General features: G+C 38.2%; 1 protein-coding gene across 1 annotated transcript; it reads left to right on the top strand.

The window, feature by feature from the left end:
- The first annotated feature begins 3,547 nt into the window (after positions 1-3,547).
- On the top strand, positions 3,548-10,504 carry SPIC (Spi-C transcription factor). Its single transcript, XM_033057670.1, has 5 exons — positions 3,548-3,571; positions 3,788-3,881; positions 5,326-5,438; positions 6,349-6,457; positions 10,077-10,504. Exons 1-5 carry the CDS (start codon positions 3,548-3,550, stop codon positions 10,502-10,504), a joined length of 768 nt encoding a protein of 255 aa, XP_032913561.1.
- The last annotated feature ends 1,179 nt before the right edge of the window (positions 10,505-11,683 follow it).

Here is an 11,683-nt window from a genome sequence, read left to right as displayed (position 1 = left end):
GATGCACAAATGGGCTGCAGAATACAAGACTCCCCTACGTGACAGCATTTGCTACTGTTACTATGCTGCGTGTTTGTGCTGTGTATGGCACTCTCCCATCTCCTCTGAAAGCAAACCTTTTGTTGACCTGCCTTCTGGGGTAGCCTCTCATAGGAAACAAGAATTTTCTGACAGAGCAATTTGATTTAGGAAGGTGGGTCCTTTTAGTGGTAGTAAAACCATTAGCTTTCAATTCTTGACCTTCACCCTCTTTTACTACGCCCAGCCAGCAGCCACACACCCTTCACCACTGCTTGTGCACTTTGGGAATTTAACTTAACTTACTGCTATAATATGTTTAGTTGCTGATTTGGGTATTGGAGAGCAAAAAGGATAAACATTAAAACATTTTTCCTTCCCCTTTCCCAGGCTCAACTGCACTCCAGTCACATCTCCTCCCCTCTTGCTATCTCCACAGGTTATACTCAGTTCCTTTGGTGAGGCAATGAGTGGTATAGGGGTTTGGGGTCAAGACATCATGGTTTCTCTCTGCTGCTCCTTGTTTCTCACCCTTTTCTTCCACAGCTGCTTCCTTCTTACTAATTTCCTCTACTCCACTATGGTCACTCTGTGGGCCACAATCTCTTTGCAGCTGTGGCTGCTCAATTACAGAGCATCTCTGACCTTGCTGTTTCCTCATTCCCTTGTTTCTCTCCTTGTCACATTCCCTCCTTCTGCCCTCTGGTTGCTGGTTAATTTTCTTTTATGAGCCCAAGTCAGACCAGAGAAGTGGTGCAAAACAGAAGCTGAAGTCCAAAAAATTACTTACATATATTAAGGTATTTCACTAAAAAAAAGACATCCTGAAACTTTTTGGTGCAAATTTCAAAAAGGCAGCTTGCATCTGAAAGCAGCAGAAATAGTTGATGGCTTCAAATTGCCTTCACTGAGTTTTCATAATGAGATGAGTTTCTTGACTAGGTTCTCGATTGAGAGAATACACATAAATAATGTAAGATGTAATTACTATTTTACAGCAGTTTTATGGTAAATGCTGAGGAAATTCTGCAAAATGTGCCTCTGAAAGATTTGGGTGGAAAGAGCTATGGCACAGACTTGATTTTGTCAGCAATAATAAGCTCTGAGCTTAAAACCACAGAGCTCTGCTCCTGTGGGATGCAACATCATGTCTTGGAACTGCTCAGAAAGTGTTTGGCAAATCAACTACAACTTGTCTGAAACTGTACTGAATGCTCTAGTCAGTGCTTTCGTAGCTTGGGCTACATGAGCTTTGAAGCAAAACTCTGAAATTCTTTCAAAACTCTTATTATGAGATGTGCTTTGGTTTACTTGTTACACTGAGCTAGGAGGATAAAAGCTCAGCTTCCACTGCAGTCTATGTGGGACAGATAAGGGATGAGGAATTTTGCTCTAGATTTGCCCTACCATGATACCAATGACAGATTTGTTAGAAGATGCCATAGACAAAAGGAATCTCTCCCCGTGCTTAAAATTCACGTTTTGAACCATAGTTAAAACATTTAGTTTTATTTCTGTCAGTATAAATCACTCCCTTTTGTACAGAATGAAAGGACTTGCCAGCTGTTTACTGTACCTATACTCTCAGAAAAATCCCTAGGCAAAACACTTCCCTAAAAGCAGCTATTTAATGCAGCCCCTTTGCCAGCCCTTTGCTGTGGGAACTCAGTCTTTCTTTCCTTTCTGAAACCAGACAGATTCTTGTCTTCAGTGTGGAACTGAATTTCTAGGTAAGTGTCTGGTTTTGTTTTTTTTTTAAGCTTACTTAAGCTATGCCTTTTTCTTCTTTGGTATGAATTCATTGGTGTAAGTGGTATGACCATTCAATAGCACCTTGCCTATACTTGGGCGTTTTAGATTTTGCAAGGCACTGAGTTGATGGTAGATGTTCTATCAAGGTATGTCTTTGGAGCCTGAGTTAGGGAAAATCACTTTGAGGAAAGCGCTTTACTTAAAATTATGGGGAAAATATGTGGGGATCTTTACAAAGCAGATTCCTGTCCTTAATTTCTATATCCCTCTGCCTCAGGAATCTGCAGCCACCATTGCAGCTAAAGGATAGGCATTGCCCTTTCTGTTTTAGAGAAGATTTGGATCAGATCATTCAAGTACTTTTTGCACTGTACTCAGAGAGAAATATCCCAGTGATTTCAGTGAGGTCAATTTACTGAGTCACTAGAATTCCACCATGTATGCCTGGTTGTCAAGATTTGAAAACACTTCTGCAAATTTCAATCATACCTGACAAAATACTTACCTGTGGCAAAATTCCCAGCTTAGAACATTCACGGGTAATGTTGGATAAAATTCTTCCTCAGTAATAGTTATATATCCTGTATCTCCTTTGTGTTTTGAAACCGCCCACAATAATCAAGTATTTAATGAGTAAAATACTGATACATTGATTATTGTATTTACAGTTTTGAAATAATAATAATATATATTATAATGGGGGAAATCTGCAAGGCAACAAAACCCTGATTATGGCTTTCTTTAAGAAAGATAAATTAGAAAGAAGGTACTAAGGATATATATTATTCATGTTAAACTGGCTGAAAATATGCCTATTTACACTGTTTATTAAACAATCAAATTTGCCTCTGGACCTCACAACTAGTCTGAATGTTTATGTATGTTCATATACAGTCATATGCCAATCTATATTAGAAAAAAACTAAGCTTGCTTCAACTGGCTGTGAACCAAAGGAACTTAAACTCTTGCATTTGATGTAAGTCAGTATTTTCATGAGGAAATTAGAAGTTATGTTGACTAAGGCTTGATGTCAACAATGACACATTTTCACTTCATTATGTCTTTAAAAATGTTTTTGCGGTGGTGTGGATAATAATCTAAAAGTTGTAGTATTAATGAAATTGTGAACTTATCAAAAAATAATTTGAATTTTAAAAAATAAGTCACAAGTATTTAATTTAATTGAAATATCAGCTTCTAATAATAAAACCCTTTTATGTGTGTTATTAAAAATATTTTACTTTGTAACTGCAGAAAATGCCGAGTTGTTTCATTTAGTTATTTATTTTATGCTCAGAGAATTAGTATTTGTTTTGAAGCATACAATTTTAAAAATATTGGTTCTTTTAAACAGGATTCAAGTCTTGATATCTAAATAATGGTAAGTCTACAACACCCATATTCTCTTTCATTATTGAGTGTTTCAGATATGTTGCAGAAGACTCAGTCAAACTCAAATTTGAGGTATGTAGCTTTTTACAACAAGGCAAATTTATAATTTACAAATTTATAATAAACAGTTTTGTGAAAATCCACACTTGGTTTCCTGTAGAGGCATAGTGTAACATTTTCTCTGCATAGGTGCTTCAGAAATTATGTGTAATTATTTTTATCATGTCAATGTTATTGAATGGTAATTCTGCCTCCATAAATAACGTTACACAAGAGATAAAAACATCTCTATATTGCAGACTATAAAACTCTCCACCAGCAGTAACACCCTAAACAGTAACATCATAAAAGATGTTATGTAAACTTCTTTCACAGATTAAGGAAATGAGCCTTGAAACATTTGACAGAGTGAGTTATGTTGCCTGTGTGAATTGTCTCACTGACCTCAAAGGAGTGAGAACTTTCTCATAATAATAAAAGATTATGGTGGTGCCTCAGTGCCTGTCAAAGATCCATTCCAAGAGGATATATATTCTATACCATCACTGTATTTATTTAGTATGGGCTGATTGGCAATGTTGGAAGAACCAGCCTGGTCTTTTCTGACAGTAAAATGTTTTGCAGAGCTTTCCTGACCATGACGTGCTGGGCCAGGCTTTTGAAGATGCTCTAGAAGTGCTGCAGCAGCACTCTGACAGAGAAATGCAGTGTCCACCAGGTAACAAACACCCTTTTTCTACTTCATTGCCCAGCTCCTATTTTTAGAGGAAAACACCTCTTGAAACATGCAGGTGCATTGAGCTCACTTTTCCTATAATCAGAGGTTATGCAACTGTTGTGTAACAGCCTTTTTCCAGTTTTAGTATTTTAACTTCAAAATGCCCTTCTGCTATGCCATGAATCCAAATGCAAAAAGAAAAAAAAAAAAGAGAAAAAGACCAGCAAGTGAAATTAATTTCCTCATTTATTTTTTTTGTGCACTAATGTATGAATCTTGAATATTTTTATGCAGAATTGATCATTTGAGTATGGATAAATGATAGAGAAATTTTTTTTCTTGGCTTCAAGAGTTGAATATCTTTCAAAATCTAAAATGCAAGAAAGCTGCAAAGTATTCCAGTTCTGGCAAGCTTTTGGTAATTAAATTACTATAAAATTTAAAAATTGTGTTTCTTGTTTTTACACTGGAGCAGAAAAACAAAAAAAGGAAAATAGGAGGGTACATTGCAAACCCTATAAACTCAGAAAAAAATACCTGCTGTCTTTTGTGTGAAATGCCTTTCAAGCGAGGAAATTTATTTACATATTATCTATTATAAATGGAAATGTAAATAAGACCAGTAAGGCTGTATCTTCAGCTGTTGTTACCAAATTTTTGGTTTCACTGCAATGGTAATTTACACATGCTGGAGGATTCGCTATATATAATTACTTGCAATCTTCTTCCTTACATAAGTTGTTAGGGCTGATGGAATTACTAAACCCTTGCAATGCAGTGTTTAGTCTGTCCCCAGCTGCATCCACATTTCCACTGGCAATAGACATACCCATACCCTCCAATACCTTCTTCTGACCATCTGCTGTGGGTAATTTTTTCAAATGGCCTTAGTCTGGTGTTCTCTGGTTCTTTTAAGCATCACAAGTTCTTGGGTTCCTTCTGTGTCATTCTTTCAGGCACTGCAGATGTTCTGATGCTCCTTTAATTCATTCACCATTGGAGACTCTTAACTTGCATTGTACCAATGGCCTGCAGAACTGCCTGACAGTCACTTTTCCTTTCTAGGTGTATTATTGGAATCTTTGTGTATCCAATTAACTATGTCTGATGGTCTGTATGGCCCTCTGTTATCCAGTAACCAAATAATTTTGTCATGCTATAAAATATCTGATATTTTATCGTAAAAAGATTGCTTTTCATTGTGAGGGCTAACAAAACCAACCCAAGGGTGTGATCAGCAGCATCAGTACAGATTTTGCTAGATAACCTGCTGATGTGGAACATCTTGGCACTGGACACTTTATTATCTAGAAGGCAGCCACAGGATAAATGCTTTTTGACAGGCCCAGCACCATGTCAAATTATTTGCTGTTGTGGTTTTCTTTTTTGCCTTCTTCTGTCTTTTTTACTCACTTGTTTTTTGATCCCTCCTCCTAATTGCCAGGTTATAAAAACTGCCTGTCTGTGATCAACCATCACCACCACCTCCGAGCAAGTCCCAGTTACTGTGCAGCACCATCTGTAGAGGAGCAAGGGTACAGCTGGAGAAACGTGATTGTGAGTGAACTCATTTCTAGGAATAGTCACACATAACTGGAAAACTGATTGCGCATTTGGGATTTCTGGTACTAACCATTAAGCTAACAGTAACAGAAATTTAGTCTGGCCAGGCATGATTCAGATGAAACTGCCTTGGGAAATATTTGCAAAATCTTTTTAGGAGTCAGCAGTTTGCTTCTGATGCTCTTCTGTGGTTCATCACATAATATGACAACTAACAAGCAAACCAACTAGGGAATTAGTTACAGGAAAAAAAGGCTTCTTTCTATTACCTGGGAACAGGCAGAGAACAACTGATTCCAACCCTGGCTTCTGCCACTGTGAAAAAGAACCGTTACTTTGTTTTCTCCAACAGCAGTTTATTCTAAAGTTCTGGAAAGAACAGCATTATTTGAGCACAGTTTCAGTGACAAGAGTCCATAGGCATTCTTAAAAGCACTGGGAGTGTGGTCTCCAGGAGTGATGGAAAATGAATATTGCAGGAGAGATAATTTCAGAGAAACAGATTCCATGAGAACCCGTTTTCAACCAGCAGATTAACAACAACACAGCATGGTATCTACAGAGTCTGTAGGGGCTAATATCCAGGTAGCCCTTGTCTTTTCCTGACTCTGAAAGCTGCTCCTGCTCTGCTCTCTGCAGAAGGGTTGAAGGTCCAGAGTGAGGCAGTCACGCTGTTTTGCCTCTCAGCTTCTCCTTTGGTGGGCACCTCTTGCCCCAGGCATGAATTAGTGCTGCTTGTTACTGGTACACCACACTGAGTGCCTTCGTGGTTGAGAAAAGTCTTCCAGGGGTGAGGTGATGACAAGTTGCATTTTGAAGGCTTCAAGCAATTAATTACCACAAGTTTCAGTTTATTCAGACAATGTACTCTATTAGTAACCTTTCATTGTCTTAATTCTTGAAGAACAGTGCAGCGGATTTTTATGCAGATGAGACTGTCTACCATACCCTGCAGAATGCTCCAGAAAGTCAAGTGATGCACGCTGCTGCTGGCCAGCCAAAAGCAGGGAAAGGTCTGTAAAAAGATCATATCTTGATGTGTAATTTATGTTACTTCAAAAAAAACCTCTTGGCAAATCATGCTTTCTCCTTTTCCTATTTTTTTAATGTTCAACAGCAAAAAAAAAAAAAAAAAAGTGAACATTTACTAGTGACTAGGATGCAACTGCTAGTGATCAATTTCCATCTGCAAAATATTGTGTGATAAATCTATTATTAAATTATTCCATCCTTGTTTAGCACATGGAAAACCAAACCAGAGATATGTTTCACTTCAAATAATTTAGGATAAAGTCTGATGCAGAGAAGTAAATTTAGTTCTCAATAACATCTTTATCCACTTACACAACTTATTTTATGTGGCCCAACAAGCAGTGATTTTCTTGAAGGTTTATTACATACATGAATATTTTTGCACACCTGATTTTATGCCTTTCTTAGTTTACTTTTCAAATCACCTTTCAGTTTTTGTCACTTCCAGTGTGCATTTTTATGGCTACTTTTCTGCTCCTTCTGTTTGACTTTACTTGAATTGATATCTATTTTGCAAAGAATTGATCATGGGACATTGTCATTGCAGTACTTCATTTTTTTATTGCATTCATTATTTGGGTTTTTGGCAGGGATGGACTCAGCATCCTTTCTGAGTGCTGTATGAGATTTTCACAGCTTCAACTCTGAGCTGTTGTACCTATTTTTGACCATGAGGCCTTTTAAAGTAGCTTCCTGATTTAGCTGCTTTTTTGAAATCCCCTTTTCTCAGCTTTAACCACATGGTGTCAGTTGTTGGTGCTGTCTCTGCCCATTGATGTTGAGCACTGTGGTCTCTGTTGCTTAATCACTGCTCCTGCTGCTGCTGCTGCTGCTACTACTACTACTACTACTACTGCTACTACTTCTACTACTGCTACTACTTCTACTACTGCTACTGCTGCGGCTGCTGCTGCTGCTGCTGCTACTACTATTGCTACCATAGACTCTTTGGGATGGTGGGAAGAGTAGCCTCTCTTTCTCAGTCTTCTGCTTCAGATATCTGAAATTCACCATTGCAAATGAAAACTTTTCAAAGCCAGAAATGTTGCTTTTCCAAGTCTTACCCAGTGTTGCACCGGGGAATTTTACATGTCAGTATCTCATTTGACCTTCAGTTATTACTGCTCCATTAAACTTAGTTTCCTGGTTCCTATTTCTTTTACACTGTCATGGATCTATTTTTTTTTTTTTTTTTCCCCAGAAGACAACCTGCACATATTGCAGAGTGACTAACTATTCTTACAAGGTTATTTGTGTCCTCTTACAGATTTCTTTGTATCCATGAAACTTCTTTTGTGCCAGAAACTGCGATTTGAGGGACTATTTCCACTACACTAAATTAATTTCATCCTCCTAGTTTCTTGTTGAGATATAAGAGGTTTTCTGTACACTAGCAAGAAGTGTGGCTTTTTAGGAATAGATCTGTAGATGAAACTATCAGCACTGACAGCCTAAATCCCATGTTTAAAGTGTTTCAAAAAATTTTGTTTAGGGCCATCTTTAGGCTGGTCTCGAGTTCTGAAGGGTACACTGACTTAGATACGCTTTTGGAAAGCATATTTTGAGATAGGTTTCCTCTGAAAAGAGTCCAATTCATTCATGACAAAACCATTGCATGATCTGGAGTAATGCTTAGCGGAATGGAGGTGCCCAAGGGAGGTACTTCAGAATTGAATTAGATGCATTTTCCCTGAGACAATTAGGCGGCTTCAGGACAATTCAGCACTGAAATCTAATGCAGATGCTCTGAAACACCTTCTGGAGGAACCTGCTTTTCTTCAATCAACACGTAATAAACCTGCAGGCACTCACCTGCTGGCTTATAGTGATGTTTAGGGCCTGAAAATTAACATTACTGGCTTATGCAATGAGATACAGTAGTTTTAACTGACCCCATCTCAAACTAGCGTGTAGCACTTCGGGGATAACATCTGGGCTCTGGAAACACAGCTGCATAAACAGTAAAGAGCAAATAAGCCCTCTCCAACAAAGACATCAGCTAAAGGTCATGTGTCTAGAAATAAAAACTTGGGCAGAAATGACAGCTGAACTAAGAGGCCAAACAGCACTAAATCAGGTGCTGCTGCAGACATGGCTACACTACCCTTTTCCAGCAGAAATTTAGTCCACAGTAGTCTGTGGATTTTCAGGTTGGAGGGGACCTAAGGAGATCATATACTAAGAAGTGTTCACTGTGACAAGGCGGTGTCCTTCATCGGTTTCATTTTAAGCTTCTTAGTAATCTATATGCGTTTCTAGTAGAATATGTGCTTCCAGTCACAAGCCAATTTTTATTTAGATAATGAAACTTTATTAATTTTTTGGAAAGTACCTCTGATTTCAGGCTCTTCTTCTTCCCAGGCCAACTTTTACTTCTCTCCTGTTTCCTTATCACGAGATACAGAGTTACTGTCATCCCTGACAGATGTCTTGGCTTGACCTCAGTGTTCCTTAGCAACTGTCACTTTTCCACCGTTCCCAGTTTAAAATAGCCACACAAGACAAGACTTCATGAACTTTAGGTACAGCTGTTTATTTCCACTTTGGTTAAAGTGGAAGATGTTCTTCTGCATAGATTCTCTCTTTTGAAAAATGTTCCTCTTTGTCTGATAATCTTCAATTCTTCCTCCTTACAGCAGTTTCTTGATCACCCTTGGCTTTGGGAAGGGAACTAGAAATACTTCATAGAGAAGAATCCACAAAATCTAAGTGAAACTGAAGAAGCCTCAGTAGGAAACTGATGTTTGAGAACTGAGCTTGTGGAGAGAAACACTTAGTTAACTGGCAAATATTCCAGTACCAAGCTTGCTTTATTCTTCAAGGGAATGCAAGCTGGCACTTCTGCAGGTTTTTACAATATCACAGGGTACCAGAAGATCTATCTCCTTCTTGACTACATGAGGTTTCTGGTTAAAATTAAACAGCTTTCCTGCTCACCCACTTACCTTTTCTTATATCAGAGACTTCCTTGCATCCCCAAAACATTCCTGAAACAAACCTGACAAAACTGATCCATCTCAAAATCTCTGAGTTTTGCAAAAACAGGGAAAACACTTGTTCAAAAACATTCATCTTGGCTCTCCAGAACCTCTTTCCTGCCCTGTCTGAGGATGTAATTTCCTACTGTGAGTTCTTTGAGTGTGCATCTGCACAGCATGTGTCTGAAGACAGATGCTTCTGAGACCTACCACACAGTGAAGTCACCAGATCATGATCCCCACAAAACCTGCTCTTGAAAGTCTAATGACGAAATCCCTTTCTGTCACCACAGATCTGTACACCCTTCAGAACTAGAGCATGCTGCTGATAATGTCAAGGTTGTGGATTTAAACCCTGTATGAGCTATTCACTTAATACTCACTTCTGGGTCCCTTCCCACTCAGACTATCCTGTGATTCTGTGTTGCTCACATCTCTATGATCCCATTTGCTATGGCTGCTCTTCCACTGAACAGTTTATACTGATCTTTTAATTTGGGACAGTGTACCAGGCCTAGCTATGCTTTTGCCCATAAGATCGTTTCCAGGAAAAAGAGAAGTGCTCATCTTTTAAAACAAGCATGAGTTCTGTTCTGACCTTTTGTGATCTATTTCTTTATAGGTAGAAAAAAGCTTCGACTATTTGAATATCTCCATGAATCTCTGTATGATCCAGCTATGGCAAACTGCATCCAATGGGTGGATAAGCCAAATGGTGTCTTCCAGTTTGTCTCCAAAAACAAGGAGAAACTTGCCGAACTGTGGGGAGAAAGAAAGGGAAACCGCAAGATCATGACTTATCAGAAAATGGCCAGAGCACTGAGGAATTATGGAAGAACCGGTGAAATCATTAAGATCCGTAGGAAGCTGACATACCAGTTCAGTGCAGTTGTTTTAAAGAGACTTGCTCCATCTTATTTCTTGGGAAAAGAAACAATTTATCATCCCTACATTCAGTCTAATCAAGAATATCAGGGTGCAGATGACTGGACCAGTTACAATAATTACATGTACAACAATGGTTATGCATTACAGCATGCTAACAGCTAGGCTTACCTGTCACGTAAACAGCCTTTGTTATCCAGCAATACTTTCCAGCACAGGAACTCTTCTTTTCTACATAGCTTTTCCTTTAAGATATCACACAAACACATGAAGAGGAACGTTTAAAATATTATATTGGCCTAGTTTTGTTCCTTTCAAAATTAGTGATAAATAGTCATTGCCTATTGAAGAAATCCAGCAACTGCAGAAGACATTCTATTCTCCATGATGCTAATCAAAGGAATTACTGTAGTTTCAAGCTGGTATGTTTAAGAATTGTCTGTTGGTGGTCATCAAAGATCTCATTGTGACAACACTCATTGGAAGTTTTATGCGTATCTCCAATCAGAATTTAGGTGATGTTGTACCATGGTTGCTGCATCCCTAAATTAGAAAGGGAAGAGATTTGCTAACTGTGTGAAGCTACTGTCTGCTTTTTTTACCTATGTTCTTTATAAAATGACATTTTCTGAGTGAATGCCAGGATGAATGATAGAGCCCACATAAGGATGCACCTGTTGACCAAGTTTTTAATCCTTAATCACTTAAATTAACATATTTTAGCACAGACCCTGACATGTGTTGTAGGACTGCCAGGTGCACATTTTACTGTTGGCAGTGGATTAATTAGACCATGAGAGAGTTAGTAAAGAATTGTGGTTTTGATTAATTTTTCATTAAGTTTTGTACAGTTCTTCCCCCATGAATATGAGGAGCTACACTTTTATCCAGCAGTTCTGTACTGACCTAAAAAACATAGCTTTGCCATTTTTTTTAGGAATCATAACTTTATAAATAAAATTGCACTTCTTCAGCTCTTTTTCTAAATGGGAATGTAGCTGAAAGTCTCGGTAATTTTACACTGTCTTTCTGGGGAAGAACTAAATTTAGGCAAAAAGAGAGTAGAGGCCCCTTATGTCAGGATAATACCTATAAATCTACTTTTTCTCATACTTCTGTTATCTGATCAACTTGTATCTTCATATGAGTTGTCTTTTGTGCTGAAATATTTCCATTCAATCATGTTCCGTTCCAAGTTCTGCATTTTGCACTGTGTAGGCCTGGATATTAATAAAGACAAAAATAATTTCTGAGCAGAGGTATAAATGGTGGCCTGATAAGTTTCATGAAACTCATTGATTTTGATAGTTGCTGCTTACTCTGACTCCTGTTTACTTGTACAGG

This window comes from Catharus ustulatus, chromosome 4, assembly GCF_009819885.2.
Source record: "Catharus ustulatus isolate bCatUst1 chromosome 4, bCatUst1.pri.v2, whole genome shotgun sequence".
Taxonomy (NCBI): Eukaryota; Metazoa; Chordata; class Aves; order Passeriformes; family Turdidae; genus Catharus; species Catharus ustulatus.
The sequence above is the reverse complement of the archived record's forward strand: the minus strand, read 5'-3'. Positions and strand labels throughout refer to the sequence as shown.